The 13,669-nt window shown below is 42.5% G+C and overlaps 1 protein-coding gene across 2 annotated transcripts in view; it reads right to left on the minus strand.

Annotated features, from left to right (window-relative positions):
* Window positions 1-13,669, minus strand: part of LOC110987536 (uncharacterized) — a 57,427-nt gene that overhangs the window by 5,272 nt on the left and 38,486 nt on the right. For both annotated transcript variants that reach the window (XM_022250331.2, XM_022250332.2), the window contains 16 exons: window positions 12,198-12,416; window positions 11,491-11,652; window positions 10,846-10,899; window positions 10,246-10,299; window positions 9,353-9,460; window positions 8,435-8,542; window positions 7,717-7,821; window positions 7,017-7,121; window positions 5,608-5,679; window positions 4,807-4,863; window positions 3,811-3,924; window positions 3,160-3,228; window positions 2,504-2,548; window positions 1,783-1,875; window positions 1,122-1,221; window positions 394-500 (listed from right to left, as the gene is read on the minus strand). In XM_022250331.2, coding sequence (XP_022106023.2) covers window positions 394-500; window positions 1,122-1,221; window positions 1,783-1,875; window positions 2,504-2,548; window positions 3,160-3,228; window positions 3,811-3,924; window positions 4,807-4,863; window positions 5,608-5,679; window positions 7,017-7,121; window positions 7,717-7,821; window positions 8,435-8,542; window positions 9,353-9,460; window positions 10,246-10,299; window positions 10,846-10,899; window positions 11,491-11,652; window positions 12,198-12,416 — 1,572 coding nt within the window. The remainder of the gene's footprint in view (window positions 1-393; window positions 501-1,121; window positions 1,222-1,782; window positions 1,876-2,503; window positions 2,549-3,159; window positions 3,229-3,810; window positions 3,925-4,806; window positions 4,864-5,607; window positions 5,680-7,016; window positions 7,122-7,716; window positions 7,822-8,434; window positions 8,543-9,352; window positions 9,461-10,245; window positions 10,300-10,845; window positions 10,900-11,490; window positions 11,653-12,197; window positions 12,417-13,669) is intronic.

The raw sequence follows: 13,669 nt of genomic DNA on the forward strand, positions 1-13,669 counted from the left end.
GATGACTTGTGGTGACTTGTAATTGACTTCATTACAACTGAGTCTATTTACCATTTTCAAAGTTGCTGCTAAACCTGTTCGCAAAACAAAAGGTACAAGAACTTTGAAGTCACTCTTCTCAACTTTAGAATTTAAAAATCCAAGGGCAAAAAAGAGGGAATTGCACAAGAGACTCTAAAGACAGTCCACAAAGAGATGAGCTAAAGTTTAAGAGATGCATGAGCTTCTGTAGCTACAACTACTGCTTCAGATGTACATCAGATCTTTGTGTACAAAGCGAATTGGGAGATTAGCGTGTTTAAATGCTGGCCTGAGGGGAGCTGAGGTGTGCTGCACAGTTTGACCTGCCAGCCATGTAAAGTGGTTAAGGTACTCTGGGTTCTTGACACTCACTGTTGCAGTCACAGGGCTGACACAAGTCCTGCCGCCTCCCGACAGGTCACAGTAGGCCTGGAACTTGTCCCCTGCTGAACCCTCATTGGGATCCAGCCAGTACTGCCCTGTTTATCAAATGCCAAAAGCCTGACTTGAAACTTGTACTGCGAATGGGGATTTGGTCATCAGTAATGATCTTATTCCTGTTCAGAAAGTGTGCTCTGGGTATTAGTCATATCTCCTAATCACAAAAATGCTCAAAATGATGACAATATTTTTGGTTCAACAATGTGAAACTTGCAGTATCTCTTCAGAAGTTCTTAAAGAGAAAGATAAAATCAAGTAATTCAATATCAAAACTTTACATTAAAGCACACTAATCATTAAATGTGAAGTGGCTGTAATAACTTATTGGTATTACACTGACTGATGGCCAGCAAATATATCAAGCGTCACTTATCTCTCCATTGTACAAAGATAATAATTTTGGAACACATTAATGTTTTAGACCTCCATGCACTTTAATCAAGTCAGGATAAATAATCAGGTTTCTGTGACAGGAAAAATTTGTGAACAGTAGGAGTTATAATTGGAATATTTATGAGCCCTCAGAAAACTTGCGCAAACTACTGAAAGGAAAATATGAGGCAGCAAAATGTGTTTACTTTGAAACTGTCACTGGAATCTACCCTTTTCAATCGTTCAGGTCAGAAGTTGTGTTTAGACACAGCGATACGTGCACTTACCATCTGGATAATCTGGAAAATCTGATTTTAAGTCTTTACAGTTGACAGCTGGGTCAGCTTCAGTGCCCGTCTTCTTCCTGATGTCCGGCACAGTAACAGGCTTTTAAGAAACAGGCCAGTAACCAGACTAAATTAAGTAAAGGGCCAGGTTGAATGACAACACTTTGTCGACCATCAGTTGATTTCCCATGGTAACCAATGCACAAAATACATGCTGGGTACCAGGCAGAATCTAACACTGGTTGACAACATGTTTTTGGGATTCAAAGAGTTCACAAAACCATTCCAGGTAGTTTGTTACAAGTGGTTTTCCACTTTCCATTTAGTCTTCAATTACATAATGATTGAAAGCTTTATGAGAAGATTAAGCAGTGGGCTACATTACAGTGTTGCAAACAACGAGTGCACAATACACAAATTTGCAAGCCAAAATCAATATAAAATATGAGGTGACGCAAAATGCATTTCAATAAAATGGACGATATTTGTATTTCATTACGATACACCTCTGAAGTTGTGTTTGCAAAAACAAGGCAGTATCACTCCAACAGGCCACTGTCAATGCTGAAAGTTTATTGCTTACGAATCAGTCACTCCCAAATCTCTGAAGAGTCAAAATGATGGCGACTCTTATCCAGCAGGTTAATATCCAATTACTTACCGGGGTCGTTGGAGGTGTCACCGAGGGTGGAGGACTGGGCAGAGGTTCCGTGCCTGCAGGGGGACCGGGGGGACCTGGGGGCCCGGGAGGACCCTGAAACACAATACCTGTATCTCATTAATGGCGGAACAAAAAGTTAGTTGGGTATTAAGCAGCGCATGCCACAAAAGGAAGTGAGAGGTGCATGAGAAGTCAACCTAGTCAACGTGGCCTTATGTCGATTCACACGCATTGACTATGTTCATGATTGCATATTTTCTTCTTGAATAAACCTTGTCTTTTGAAAATTTGCAGACCTGGCTCACAGAGATGGGGGTGATCATTCCAGAGAGAAAAGTCACATTTTAAATGGCATGTCCGACTGCTGCATGACGTCCATTTCTTTTAATTAATACATGTATGTAATGATTCACTCTATGGTACGTAATACATTATTAACAAGCACTGAAACAATTCATGGACCAACACAGCTTAGAAGTTAGCCTTAGCACGTATTTTTCAAGAATTCTCAGACCTACCAGCTTTTGTCAAGGATTCCTGGAACTTACTGGTACAGATGAACTAAATCTTAAGTATTCACAGGTATTTTGCACTTTTCGTTGAGGATGGAAAATCTGACTGTCAAAATGAATTTACACCTTTTCTCCTGTTGCTCCTAAAAAGATTTTATGACATGCATTTGCAGTTTGCCACATCTAAATGAATGAATGTTTATACTCACCCTGATGCCCTTGGGGCCCTGCAAACCTTTGTAGCCATCCGGTCCCTGGTGAGAGAGAAAGCAAATATTTATACTTCCCCACTTTTTATTAACCTAATTTTCACAAGAGCAGGTTTAAAAACCAGTCTCCGTTAAAATTAAATTCATACGTTTACAGTCATTTACTCAAACCAATAACACAATTTGAAAAAAAGTTGAAAACGTAGTATCCTTCTAGTACTTCCACTTGCAACTTTTTTTGGAAAGCCAACCTAAACTCAAGGGTAGATCCAGATGCAAACATTTGGAAGACTAACAAACTTTTTAGGGCCCTTCTGACAGTTAAGGCTGCACTGTGGTGCTTTCTACATGCTTCTGGGAAGGGAAACAACGGCCTTTCTCTCATAATAATTATTAATTTTTTTTAAACCTTGGGGGTGGGGGCAGGGGCATGGCCCCGTCGGTCCCCTAACAACAAACACTGTCAGATAAGGAACTCAAGCTGTCACACAAATCAATCAGGAGAAACAATGGTGGTGCTTAGTAAATGCATCACGCTATTTCAACGTGTGAGATCTGCATAATGTTAAACTTGGTGTAAATAAAAAAAATATCTTAGATGCGGCTGGGGATATGCTGATGATCTGACTGCGGTGGAGGTAGGCGAACCAACTTACCTGTAGTCCAGGAGGCCCCTGTGATCCTGGTGGGCCTGGCTGCCCTGGATTGCCTGGTGTTGGGTTGCCCTGCAAGGGAGAAAGATGTCCAAATCAGAACAACATTAGTTCTCATCGAACAAAAATTGGTGAATGACTTTAACTGTAGTGAAGAAAAGGTTTATAAACACTTCATTAGATCTTGAATGCTGAAACTGAAAAAATGCCCCTGTTGGTCCTTAAAAAACAAATTTCTTTCAGTCCATCGACTCAATGTAGCCTTCTAGTCTTTCTGCTGGAGCAGTTTATTTATGCTTAGAAGTATGGATCAACAATGCCAACTAGAAAAAGGTTTTGGATTGTATGTTAAGAAAGCACGAATCTACATTTCTGGTAACACAGGCAATGTGATAGAAAACTCCAATGATGAGAAATCTCCATATAAGTGGTTGGAATAAATCCCAGATTTACTGCATCGAACCACAGGCCTTCTATGTGTTGAAAAGGAAATTTCCCAGCTGATACCACTAATTTGAGTGACAGTGTGCCAATGAGATACATACAAGGATTTCCATTTGGTTAATAACGGGATATGCTGTCCAAGTTCACAACATGCTCATACTTTATATAAAAAGTCTGTGACATTTTAGGCTGGACAAGTAATGTGCTAACCTTTGGGCCTTTAGGGCCTCTCACTGGAGGGTCATTTGGCAAGCCCTTTTGGCCTTTTTGACCTTTCTGACCTTGCGGTGCTTCACCTTTGGGACCCTGATCCCCCTTCTCACCCTGTCAAGAAAGATCAATGACAGACTTTACAGAGAGGAACATCTATAATCTTATTGGGAGCTTATACATGTACGTTAGGAAAAAATGTCAAGCATTCATAATGATGATAATGATAATTTATTCATTGATAAAGCACATATTCCACACAATTGGACATTGAGCTGCAATGTGCTCCAGCTGAAGGCATACAAGGGTGCCTCGGGCAGCCACCAATGACCCATATCTACCCAGAAACTGGGTTGATTTTTGAGGGAGGAGGAAAAGTGGGGAACCCGGAGAAAAATCCTTGTGACACAGCAGAGCACAAACAACTCTACTCAGATATACGGTTTGGATAAGAAACAATGTCTACAAAATGTTCTCAGAAAAATTGCCATCCTGCTCAAAGATTAAGTTGAGGGAGAGGAGATATCGGTGGGAACTGCTGGCATGGCTAGAGTTAGGGAGGAGGGGAGACACCTGGGGCTGCACACATTTTTGCGAGGGGGGGGCACTGCAAGAAATCTTACTGTGGCTTGTACATATGCTGTGTACTTTTCAAAATTTAAAATGAGGGAGGGCCCCACGATCTATGTAGTGGGTATAAAGCACAGTATTCTCCAACAACAAAAACTGAAACTCAGAACAGATCTGAAATTTCCATCGTGAAAAAATCAGGCAACATACTTATCTGCAAATACTACTGAGTGCTTTTTTTGTGTGTTTATGTTGCTCTAAGAACTGACAAAGTCTTTCACTTTCAGGAGAGATGATCGGCCTGACAATGCACTACATTTGTACAAGGAAGCCAATCTCACCACTGTGCTGTCATTTTTCTCAACTGCACGTATCTTCGAACCTTTCTCTCACCAGAGGGAAGAAAAACGCTGAATTTCAACCTACCTTTATCTTTCCAGGCTTGCCCGGTGGTCCAGGGGGGCCACGAGGTCCTGGAGGTCCCTGCATGTACAACAAATTCAGGCGTCCAATTCAGTCAGAATAAACACCTTCTGAACTGAATGATTGAAAAGTTAGATTCCAGTGACATTTGCAATGGTGATCTAAGAAAACTGTTCACTGAAAGATACCTGGTAAATTGAGCCTGCAACCGTGAGCAGTATGTTTGCTTCTGTTGTATGCTGGAATAGGCTGTTGGGTATAGTGACTGAACTTTGTTGTTGGGAGTCATTTCTGGATTTATTTAAGATCTGGTCGTTTGAATGTTTGAATATACAAGGCTTTAACTTGCAGGACACAGATACATGTCTTTTTTTCCTCTCGGGAATTGGGCTTGTGTAATAACATAGCTGATGACAAAAGGCTTAACTAGTTGATCACGGAACTGATGGCAGAGCTGATGATGTTTCGGGAGAATTATGCTCCCTGAGCTGTTTTCAAGCCATGAGACTAGCTCTCTTGACTAGGAAGCTCATTTGACCTCAACAAAAGACGGCAGACAATGCACAGTTTCCTGTCTCCTTGATTTTCATTGACTGCTTTGTGTCATCCGTGCAAAATTACGATGAGGCTGTTTTTTGACAGGCGGGTGACAAGACACTGTGTAGTCAGGGGTATTGAAATCCGTGTCAAAAACGTTAGCATACTGGAAAGCAAGGGAAAAACTTGAGTCTTCCTGACTCCCACAATGCATTGATCAGGGTCCTACAAGCAATTTCCTCATCCTTAATTGTTACTTCTCATTACCGGTGGTCCCATGATCAGCTCCTCTCCAGGCTGGGCCGGTAGTCCAGGCGGACCTCTCTCTCCCTTTGGGCCCTGTTTGAACAAAAACCATATCTCATTTTCAGTTTTAACCACTTGCCGCCGGGGATTCCGGTACCGGACACGTATGCTTTATACGCGTGGCCAGGATCTCCAAAATTGGACAAAGGGAACTGGGCCTTGTAACAAAAGACCGTACTTGTAACAAAAGACCAGGCTGCTGGGCATTACCAACATTTTCACTCTCAATAGTGTAGATAATCCAGCCTTGTTTTGAGACATGATACTACGGTTTTGGGCATTTAGCGTGAGCGGATTACCACCGGGGACAAAAGCGCTCCACCACCGCAGTGATGAGCCACACAGCACCACTGCACGCTAATATGACCTCTATTGAAAAGAGATCAGCAGCTCACTGTGCCAGGTTCATGAACAAAAGAAAGTTACATAACACCGCACAATCTGGGCTCTTTTTACAAGGCTGCAGGCCTGGCTGAAATACTCGGGCATCAATAGATTTTGTCTGTCAGTATAGAGTAGCCATCAGACAGTCATTCCTGTGGGTGTAAACGTCCATTAATTGAAATGACAAATTTTTTAGGAATTTTGAAAACTGAAAATCTTGAAAATGTTCCGTTTGTGTGCATTGCATTTTTCAAACCACCCGACAGCAAGTGGTTAAAGAGCAACAGATCTCCAAATATGTATTAACAAGAGAGGTTTCACTTTGCCGCACTTGGCATGCTCACTTTACAGGAGGTATGATTTAAAAAACTCTCCGTAGAAGAAAGGTCCTTTTTAAAGTGACAAGTGGCAGAGGCACACCCGTGGGAAGGCCTTGGCGGTTGAGCCCCCTCCCCAAGGGATTTCCAAATGCTTTTAAATCCTCTAAAAAAGACAAAATGCAATATACACCTACATATTAAGCTACTAGCTCTGATATAATTGTATTTTCCAGTCTCCTGTGGCACAATGGGGAGGAGGGGTTGGCTTGAATATCATAAGTAATGGGGAGAACGGAAGGGATAAAATTAAGTAAGCTACATCAGCCAGCCTCCTCTAATGACAAATACTGGGTATGCCACTGGCAAAGAGTGACACTGTACACAATCTCCGTGTTGGTGTGCATTACCAACACTCCATACATGGCCATAAGTAACATGCTAGAAACCATCAGCTGCAAGAGTCAGATTGCATGGACTGGTCAGAAAGCACAATTATGTTGATTGCATGTACTATACTGCATTCAGTGTCTGAAGTAGTAATGGGGGATTTCTGATCAACCAAATGGCAGCTCAACGGCAGGGCACATAAGCTGGGTATGCAAAGTTGCTTTGCAGCCGAGAGGGCCTAGCTTAACTGATTCTGATCTCTTTGGGGTGTATTATTACCTTGGGACCCCTCTCACCAGGAAGTCCAAATGGGCCGCTAGCACCTGTCACAGAATATCCTTCTCTGCCTAACGGACCTGGCGGTCCCTGAGGTCCACGATCACCCTGGCAGAAACAACAAACATGTTACCATTGTAGGAAATACTGAACCCTTGCTTTCCTATAACTTTTACTTTCCTCACTGTAGACACAAATCATGTGCCTGGAACAGTTTTCATGCACAAAGTCTTCAGCATTGTATTGCACTGCAGTTGTTTAAACTACACACGTGTTGAACAATAAACTATAACAATGGCTTCCTCAAACCAAAGGTTTCCACATTAATAATAATAATAGAGAATTTTTAAGACACACTGTATCCAACAATGTGTCATTCAATATATATATAATCCCTGATCGATGGGCTCATAACATCTGAACATTTCTTACAACCATTTTAGCTCAGCTCCCTAGGGAGTATATAAGCCCAATGCTGCCATTTCAGATGCAAATGGCAAAACACAACTATATCTGCCCTCTCAGATACCAAAAAAGGCACACAGAGGTAAAGTGACTTGCCCTGAGGTTGCAACATGCAACTACGTATCTGTCAAGATTCGAACCCCCCAACTCCATGACCCGAAGCTACAGACTTTAAACCACTAGGCCACACGTCCCCTTGGAACCTTGCGTTCTACCCAACAGAGTGACCGGTTGTCACCTTTTCTCCTTTCATGCCAGGTGGGCCCTTCACTCCACCCACGCCATCCTCTCCATTGATCATGTAGCCCGGTTCCCCCAGACCGCCTTTGTAGCCCTCCAGACCCTGCCAGGGGAGCAACGAGAGAGAACGCATCACCACACTGTTGTATGAAATTTACTACACATACTGATTGGCACCAGTTTACTGCAGTGCACCAGTCAAATTTATAATATACCTGGGAAAACAAAAAAGTGTGGCATAAACTCAACAGCGATAGCATGTAAAAAATACTTTGACAGTTCATATTTCACTGTTGTGATGATGTTGCATCTATGAGGTCAAATGGCTTCAAGTGGTCCTTCAACATTAATGTTTTTTTTCCTCATTTCCATGGTTAGGAGATGGGGTGCCATGCAATGCATGCAGAATGGGGGGGGAGCATTTGCATCCCCCCTCTTTTCCATTGGGAGCATGACCCTCCCCACGGCAGGCCCTAATATAAGGTGCTCTATATAGGCTCTATGTAATTATTAAATTATGGGTTCTCTGGTCCAGTACCTCATAACTACACCCCAAAACGCAGAATCATTCTTCCAGTGTTGGTGTTGGAGATAATAAGGACTCAGTACCGTGGACTCAAATATGAACGGCACAAGCGCTCTTCAAATGTACATGTACTTGATATGTGTTACAGACTGACAGTAGCTGAATCAACAGCTGAACAGCTTCCACATACCTCCAAGCCTCTGGATCCCTTCTTGCCCTTGCCTCCTTTGGGGCCCAGCACGCCTCTGAGCCCCTTGGCCCCCTTGAAACCCCTGCGTCCTTGCCGACCTCGCAGTCCCTGCCTCCAGGAAAAACAACCAAAGCTTGCATTTATTCATCTCATAGTCGAAGCAGTTCCTAGATCAAGCCCCAAACAGCAGCATGCAAGCCACATTCTTGAGAAGTCTCTTCCCAAAGCACGTTTTTATCAATGGGAGGAGGGAATGATTTTTGTTAAAGGCCCAAAATTAATAACAGCATATCCTCGTCTATGCACACTTTTTATATATTTGACCTTAGAGCATACAGACAACATCAAGCACTGATTATTACTGTGTTTTAGTAAAACTTATTAATATTTCTGTGACCCACAAGGTAATTCTTTCACAGAGACCAATTAAGACAAAAAATATCAGAATACATTATTAACAATCAAAAGACACACAACACAACAACTTGTAGAAATAATAATGTAATTCTCAGTTGCTCCAAAAGAAGTAAACGCAGATTACCACTTGGACAAATTCCAGAATCACTTTAAGTTGAAAGGTTTTCCTTGTTTTATCAACATATTATTAACATATCGCATGAACTACACTTGACCTGCAGATGTTTTATGATAAACCTCGGATATGCTCAAGATATCTACTAGCAGGTTCCAAGCACTGTATTCATAAAAATGTTAGCCTGCCCTGCTGCGTAAGCTGCATTCTGTGACTTGTTTACGAACTCATGTTCTGCTACAAGTCATTAATAATGCAAAATGTAGGATATAAAGGGCTATTGCAGTGGATTCTGAAACATTCAAGCCTTGTGTGGGAGATGGGTCCTACAACATTCCGGGTGACCATTTATAACGTGGCGATACAGTTGATCATATTGTACCCACCACTCTTCCCTTGGGACCCTGGATGCCAAAGTAGCCTGAGCGCCCCGGCGGGCCCGGCGGTCCAAGTGCGCCCATGTCGCCCTTCTCACCGGCTATGCCCCGCTCTCCCTACAGAACAGGCAGAACAAAGGACGAGGCATTCTTCAGTAACTGATGCCATGTGTGAACATACTCAAAAAAGAGATCCCTGCATGGTGCTACTGCAAACCTCTTCCTTAATTAACCACCTTCACCATGAAAAGCTTCAAAGCTCAGTGGGAGGATGACTATGAAACAACAGTGACTTGGGTGCCAAATGTGGGTAAATACTACGTCCCCTCCTTAACGTCATGCATGCAAACAGGACACTGAAAATGTGTGAATTAACCAGTGTTGTAGTCAAGACTAATTAAGACCTTCACAAGACCACATAAGATCAGCACAAGGCCAACACAAGACCTCCAGTCTGAATTCAAGTCACAAGCTTTTCAGATGAATGGCAACAAAAGCATTCCTTTGTCATTGTTCACCGTTTCTTGTTGTCTTGTACACGGTCTTGTGTCTGGTCTTGTGGCGGTCTCAACTACAACACTGGAATTAATCATTCAATGATTGCCACAGCAATATTTTTTTTTATGATGAGCGTATTCATATGCACATTCCTGTTGCCAAATCTGATGTTCGGGGTGTGCATGTCTTTGCAAAATTGTACACCTTTTACTGTAGTTGGGCAGAAAGAGAGAGTGGAAACATAAAGGCATAATACCACTCTGCACACAAGTGTGGAAAAGCTCCAGAAATGGCACAGTCCTCCCCAGTCTCAATGACTGGTCTCCGTCAAAGGACCAGAGAGGTGAATTGTTGAGCAAGTTCATTCATCTCAGGTTGTAAGAACACTTTAATATGGTAATTACCACGAGTCCATCGGAGCCAGATAAGCCGTACGATCCCTCCACTCCTTTGGGTCCCTGAAGCACAAGTAAAATTACAAATGAACAATCTTAGGAAAGTGAAGACAGTCTAGGAATTCTGCTGACCTCTTTAATGCGAGCTGGGGTGTAATGTTTCAGAAGGCTGGTATAGTTTTGTCACCTTTGATGATTTTTTTTCAGCAACTGGAAGAAGGCAAACTTTGAGAATGTCCAATGCGATCTCTGAAGTGTGCACAACTTGTTCTCATTCTACACAAGGCCTTTGGAATTAAATGGAGTTGTGATTGGTTGTTTTTGCATGTTCAGTTATCAGAGACATTTAATGGTATGATGATCTGCAATAGGAACTGCTCAGTTCTAAGTGAGATTCTCAAGCTATTCAGAATGAACCCAATTGACAATTCCGCATTCTGCCCAGCCTGAGCACGTAGGTGAGTGATATGCACCATATTTTGAGCTTGTGATGATTCCAAGGAGATCTACTTAGCAAAAATGATGGAAATTTTTTAAAGCCTTATTAAAAAGAATCTGTAACTCATATTTCCAAACACACTTCAAATCTTTTTCAAAGTAACTCTTAACCTTTTCTCCTGGTAGACCATCACGCCCTGATGAGCCATTACGACCTTGTAAACCCTGTGTTCCAAAATGGGAGTGCATAATTAGATCAGTGAATTACAAACCTGCCCCCCCATAAAAGACTTATGACATTTCATGACTAGATCCTCACTTCTTAACTCGTATCTTGCAGATGACTCCAAGAGACAAACAGCCAAGGTGGCTTCAAATTAATTGTTTCTCTCCAAGAGACAGTTCTGTAGTTTTGCCAGAGTTTCTGTTTTAGCCAAGAGCACTGACTTGAAGTTTTAAATGAAATATTTAAAGTGGCTTAGGAATGTGGCACTTATTAAAAATTTGTAGGAGATGCATACTGCCACACCAAGTCAGTCACTGTGCCTATTGCCAGGACAATGAAGTTTACATGCTACTGTATTAAACCTATTCTCCTTGTGTACTCCAAACTTATTTAGTTCACAGTGACCCCTTACAGTGTGTGAAACCTTGTACTGAAATTCAAGGACTGACGATTGTCATTGATTGGATAACTTGCTTCATTTAAAGTACAGGGCTTTGAGTATCAGAGTCCAGGGAAAAGAAAACATGAATAGATTAATGGCAGCATAATTCAAGAAGTTGGAACAAAGGTAATTATAAGGAAATTCTTACCAACGGTCCGACTGGTCCCGGTGGCCCGGGTTCACCCGGTGGCCCGATGTCCCCGCCGATGCCCGGGTCACCCTTGCTGCCCTTTGCGCCCAGGGGACCCACGTCACCCGGTGCACCCTGGGGCCCTTCCACACCGACCACACCTTCTATACCTTTCCTACCCTTCACAAAGGCAAAAGAGCGAGACCAACTTGAAACGACGGGCTGGCTTTGGCTGGGAATGACCACCAGCACCTGCCTCCTGAATGGGTTCACTTCCCTTGATTGCCACACTCAGTACTGCTTTTGAATGTACTCACAAAGCTACACAGCAAAATTTTGCAAAAAGTGTCTTTTCACAAGTGAAATGTGTACAGAATCATGTTTCTTTGGATTTGAGTGTAATGCAAAAGCACACCAATGAAAAAAAGAGATTGGTCTTGAATCTAATTGATCCTAGATTTCTCCCACAAGGAAAAATCTGTTAATAGTGTGAATTGGTCGCTGGATAAAAATTTCCACAAGCATATTAATAAGGATAATGTGTGATCTAGTGACTGTCTAGAGAATGGAAATGCTCATTTATGCATACTGAAAATCACAGCAGGACTATCATGCTACGTACGCAGTGACATGCACGGTTCAAGACACTAGCCAACAGGACCGGCGGTGTCACCATGCAACCCTGGAATGGACTCTCAGCCAAAACTGAAACCAACTGAACGCACCTTCTCTCCGAGGCCCCCGTACTGTAAGCCTTGGGGACCTGGTATCCCTTTGTTTCCCAGCGGGCCCGGTGGTCCAGGGATGCCCTGCTCACCCTGCAGGCCAGGGGGCCCATCGATGCCTCGCTCCCCCATGAGGCCTGGCTCTCCGTCCGGTCCAATCTCCCCCTTCTCGCCCTTTTCCCCCTTTGGGCCGTAGTTTCCTCGTGTGCCGTATCGCCCCTGAGTGGGCAAATTTCAAGTGGGAAAATTAGTTCACTCCCTTATTTCCAAAGACTGAAACTAAGGAATTGATAATTCAGAGAGAAAAATTACTCTGAATTTAGATTGAAATAGTTTGGGGACAAAACACTTCCAGTGGTAACGCAGTAAAATTTTGATCTGGGTGAGTAAAGTTCACTCAAATTCATCTTGTCCCTAGTTTGAATCAGAGTACATTTTCACCCCAAATGAAGTGACTTTCCACTCTCTGGAATTCAAACAGCATCAATAGACAAATCCAAGGAGATTCCGTTCCTGCAGGGCTGTCACACTCATGCACATGTATTCACTTGAACCCGCGTACGCACCTTGGCAAGTCCAAACACCCAACTGGTTGGGAGGAATGTTACGCACACCTATCACCTGTGCGAGAATAGGATGGCCCCCCAGTAATGGCTCCTAATTCTTTTCACCAGATTTTGTCTATTACAATAAGGGTCAAGCTGTTCTGATATCTAAAATCCATTACTCAATACATCTCCATGTAGGGCCTGCTCTCTTCTTATGACAGTGATATGTTTGCCTACAGGGGCTAGCAAAAGTGTGGTTGGCCGTGAACACGAAGCCAAAAGAATAATTCACAAAATGCTACAAAAGCCCCACCAACACATAAACATTACTACTTAAACACTAAATAAAAAGATGACCCTCTTTGAAAGCAATGGGGCAAATGTACATTTTGGGGTTGAATCTGACACCAAGCTAGGGTGATATTTCTGCAGACTTTGGCTGCCTTTGTGAGTAGTCCGCAAAGTGAGCACGATCTACATACATGTGCAAAGCTCAGACAAACTAACAACTAACAATTATCAGAACTTTCATGTCAAGCTGCCCTTGACAGCTCTTAAAGCAAAATACCCCAGCTAACCTAATGATCTTTCCAATAATGACCCCCTACCTACTTATGCACATATTGCACAGGTTTGTTATTAATTCCGAAGAGAGCCCGGTTCATAATTCAATTGATTTTTGGACCAGGTTTAAATACCAATATTAACTGTTGCTGGCTGGTTTCAACCATACAAAAAATTATTATCTAAGCACTTCTAAACTATTTTAATAACTTAGTTGCTCATCTTCTGGGTGACTGAAAGTAAACCGATGTGCTTACAACAAAACAATTTTCCAAGGCCACACATGGCTGGGTAGGACTTCAATTAAAATAGGATTTACCATCATGAAAAAAGTTGTGTAAATTAATTACTAAAACTATA

This window comes from Acanthaster planci, linkage group LG11 (assembly GCF_054643075.1).
Source record: "Acanthaster planci isolate LZ-2023a linkage group LG11, COTS_SCS, whole genome shotgun sequence".
Classification (NCBI taxonomy): Eukaryota; Metazoa; Echinodermata; class Asteroidea; order Valvatida; family Acanthasteridae; genus Acanthaster; species Acanthaster planci.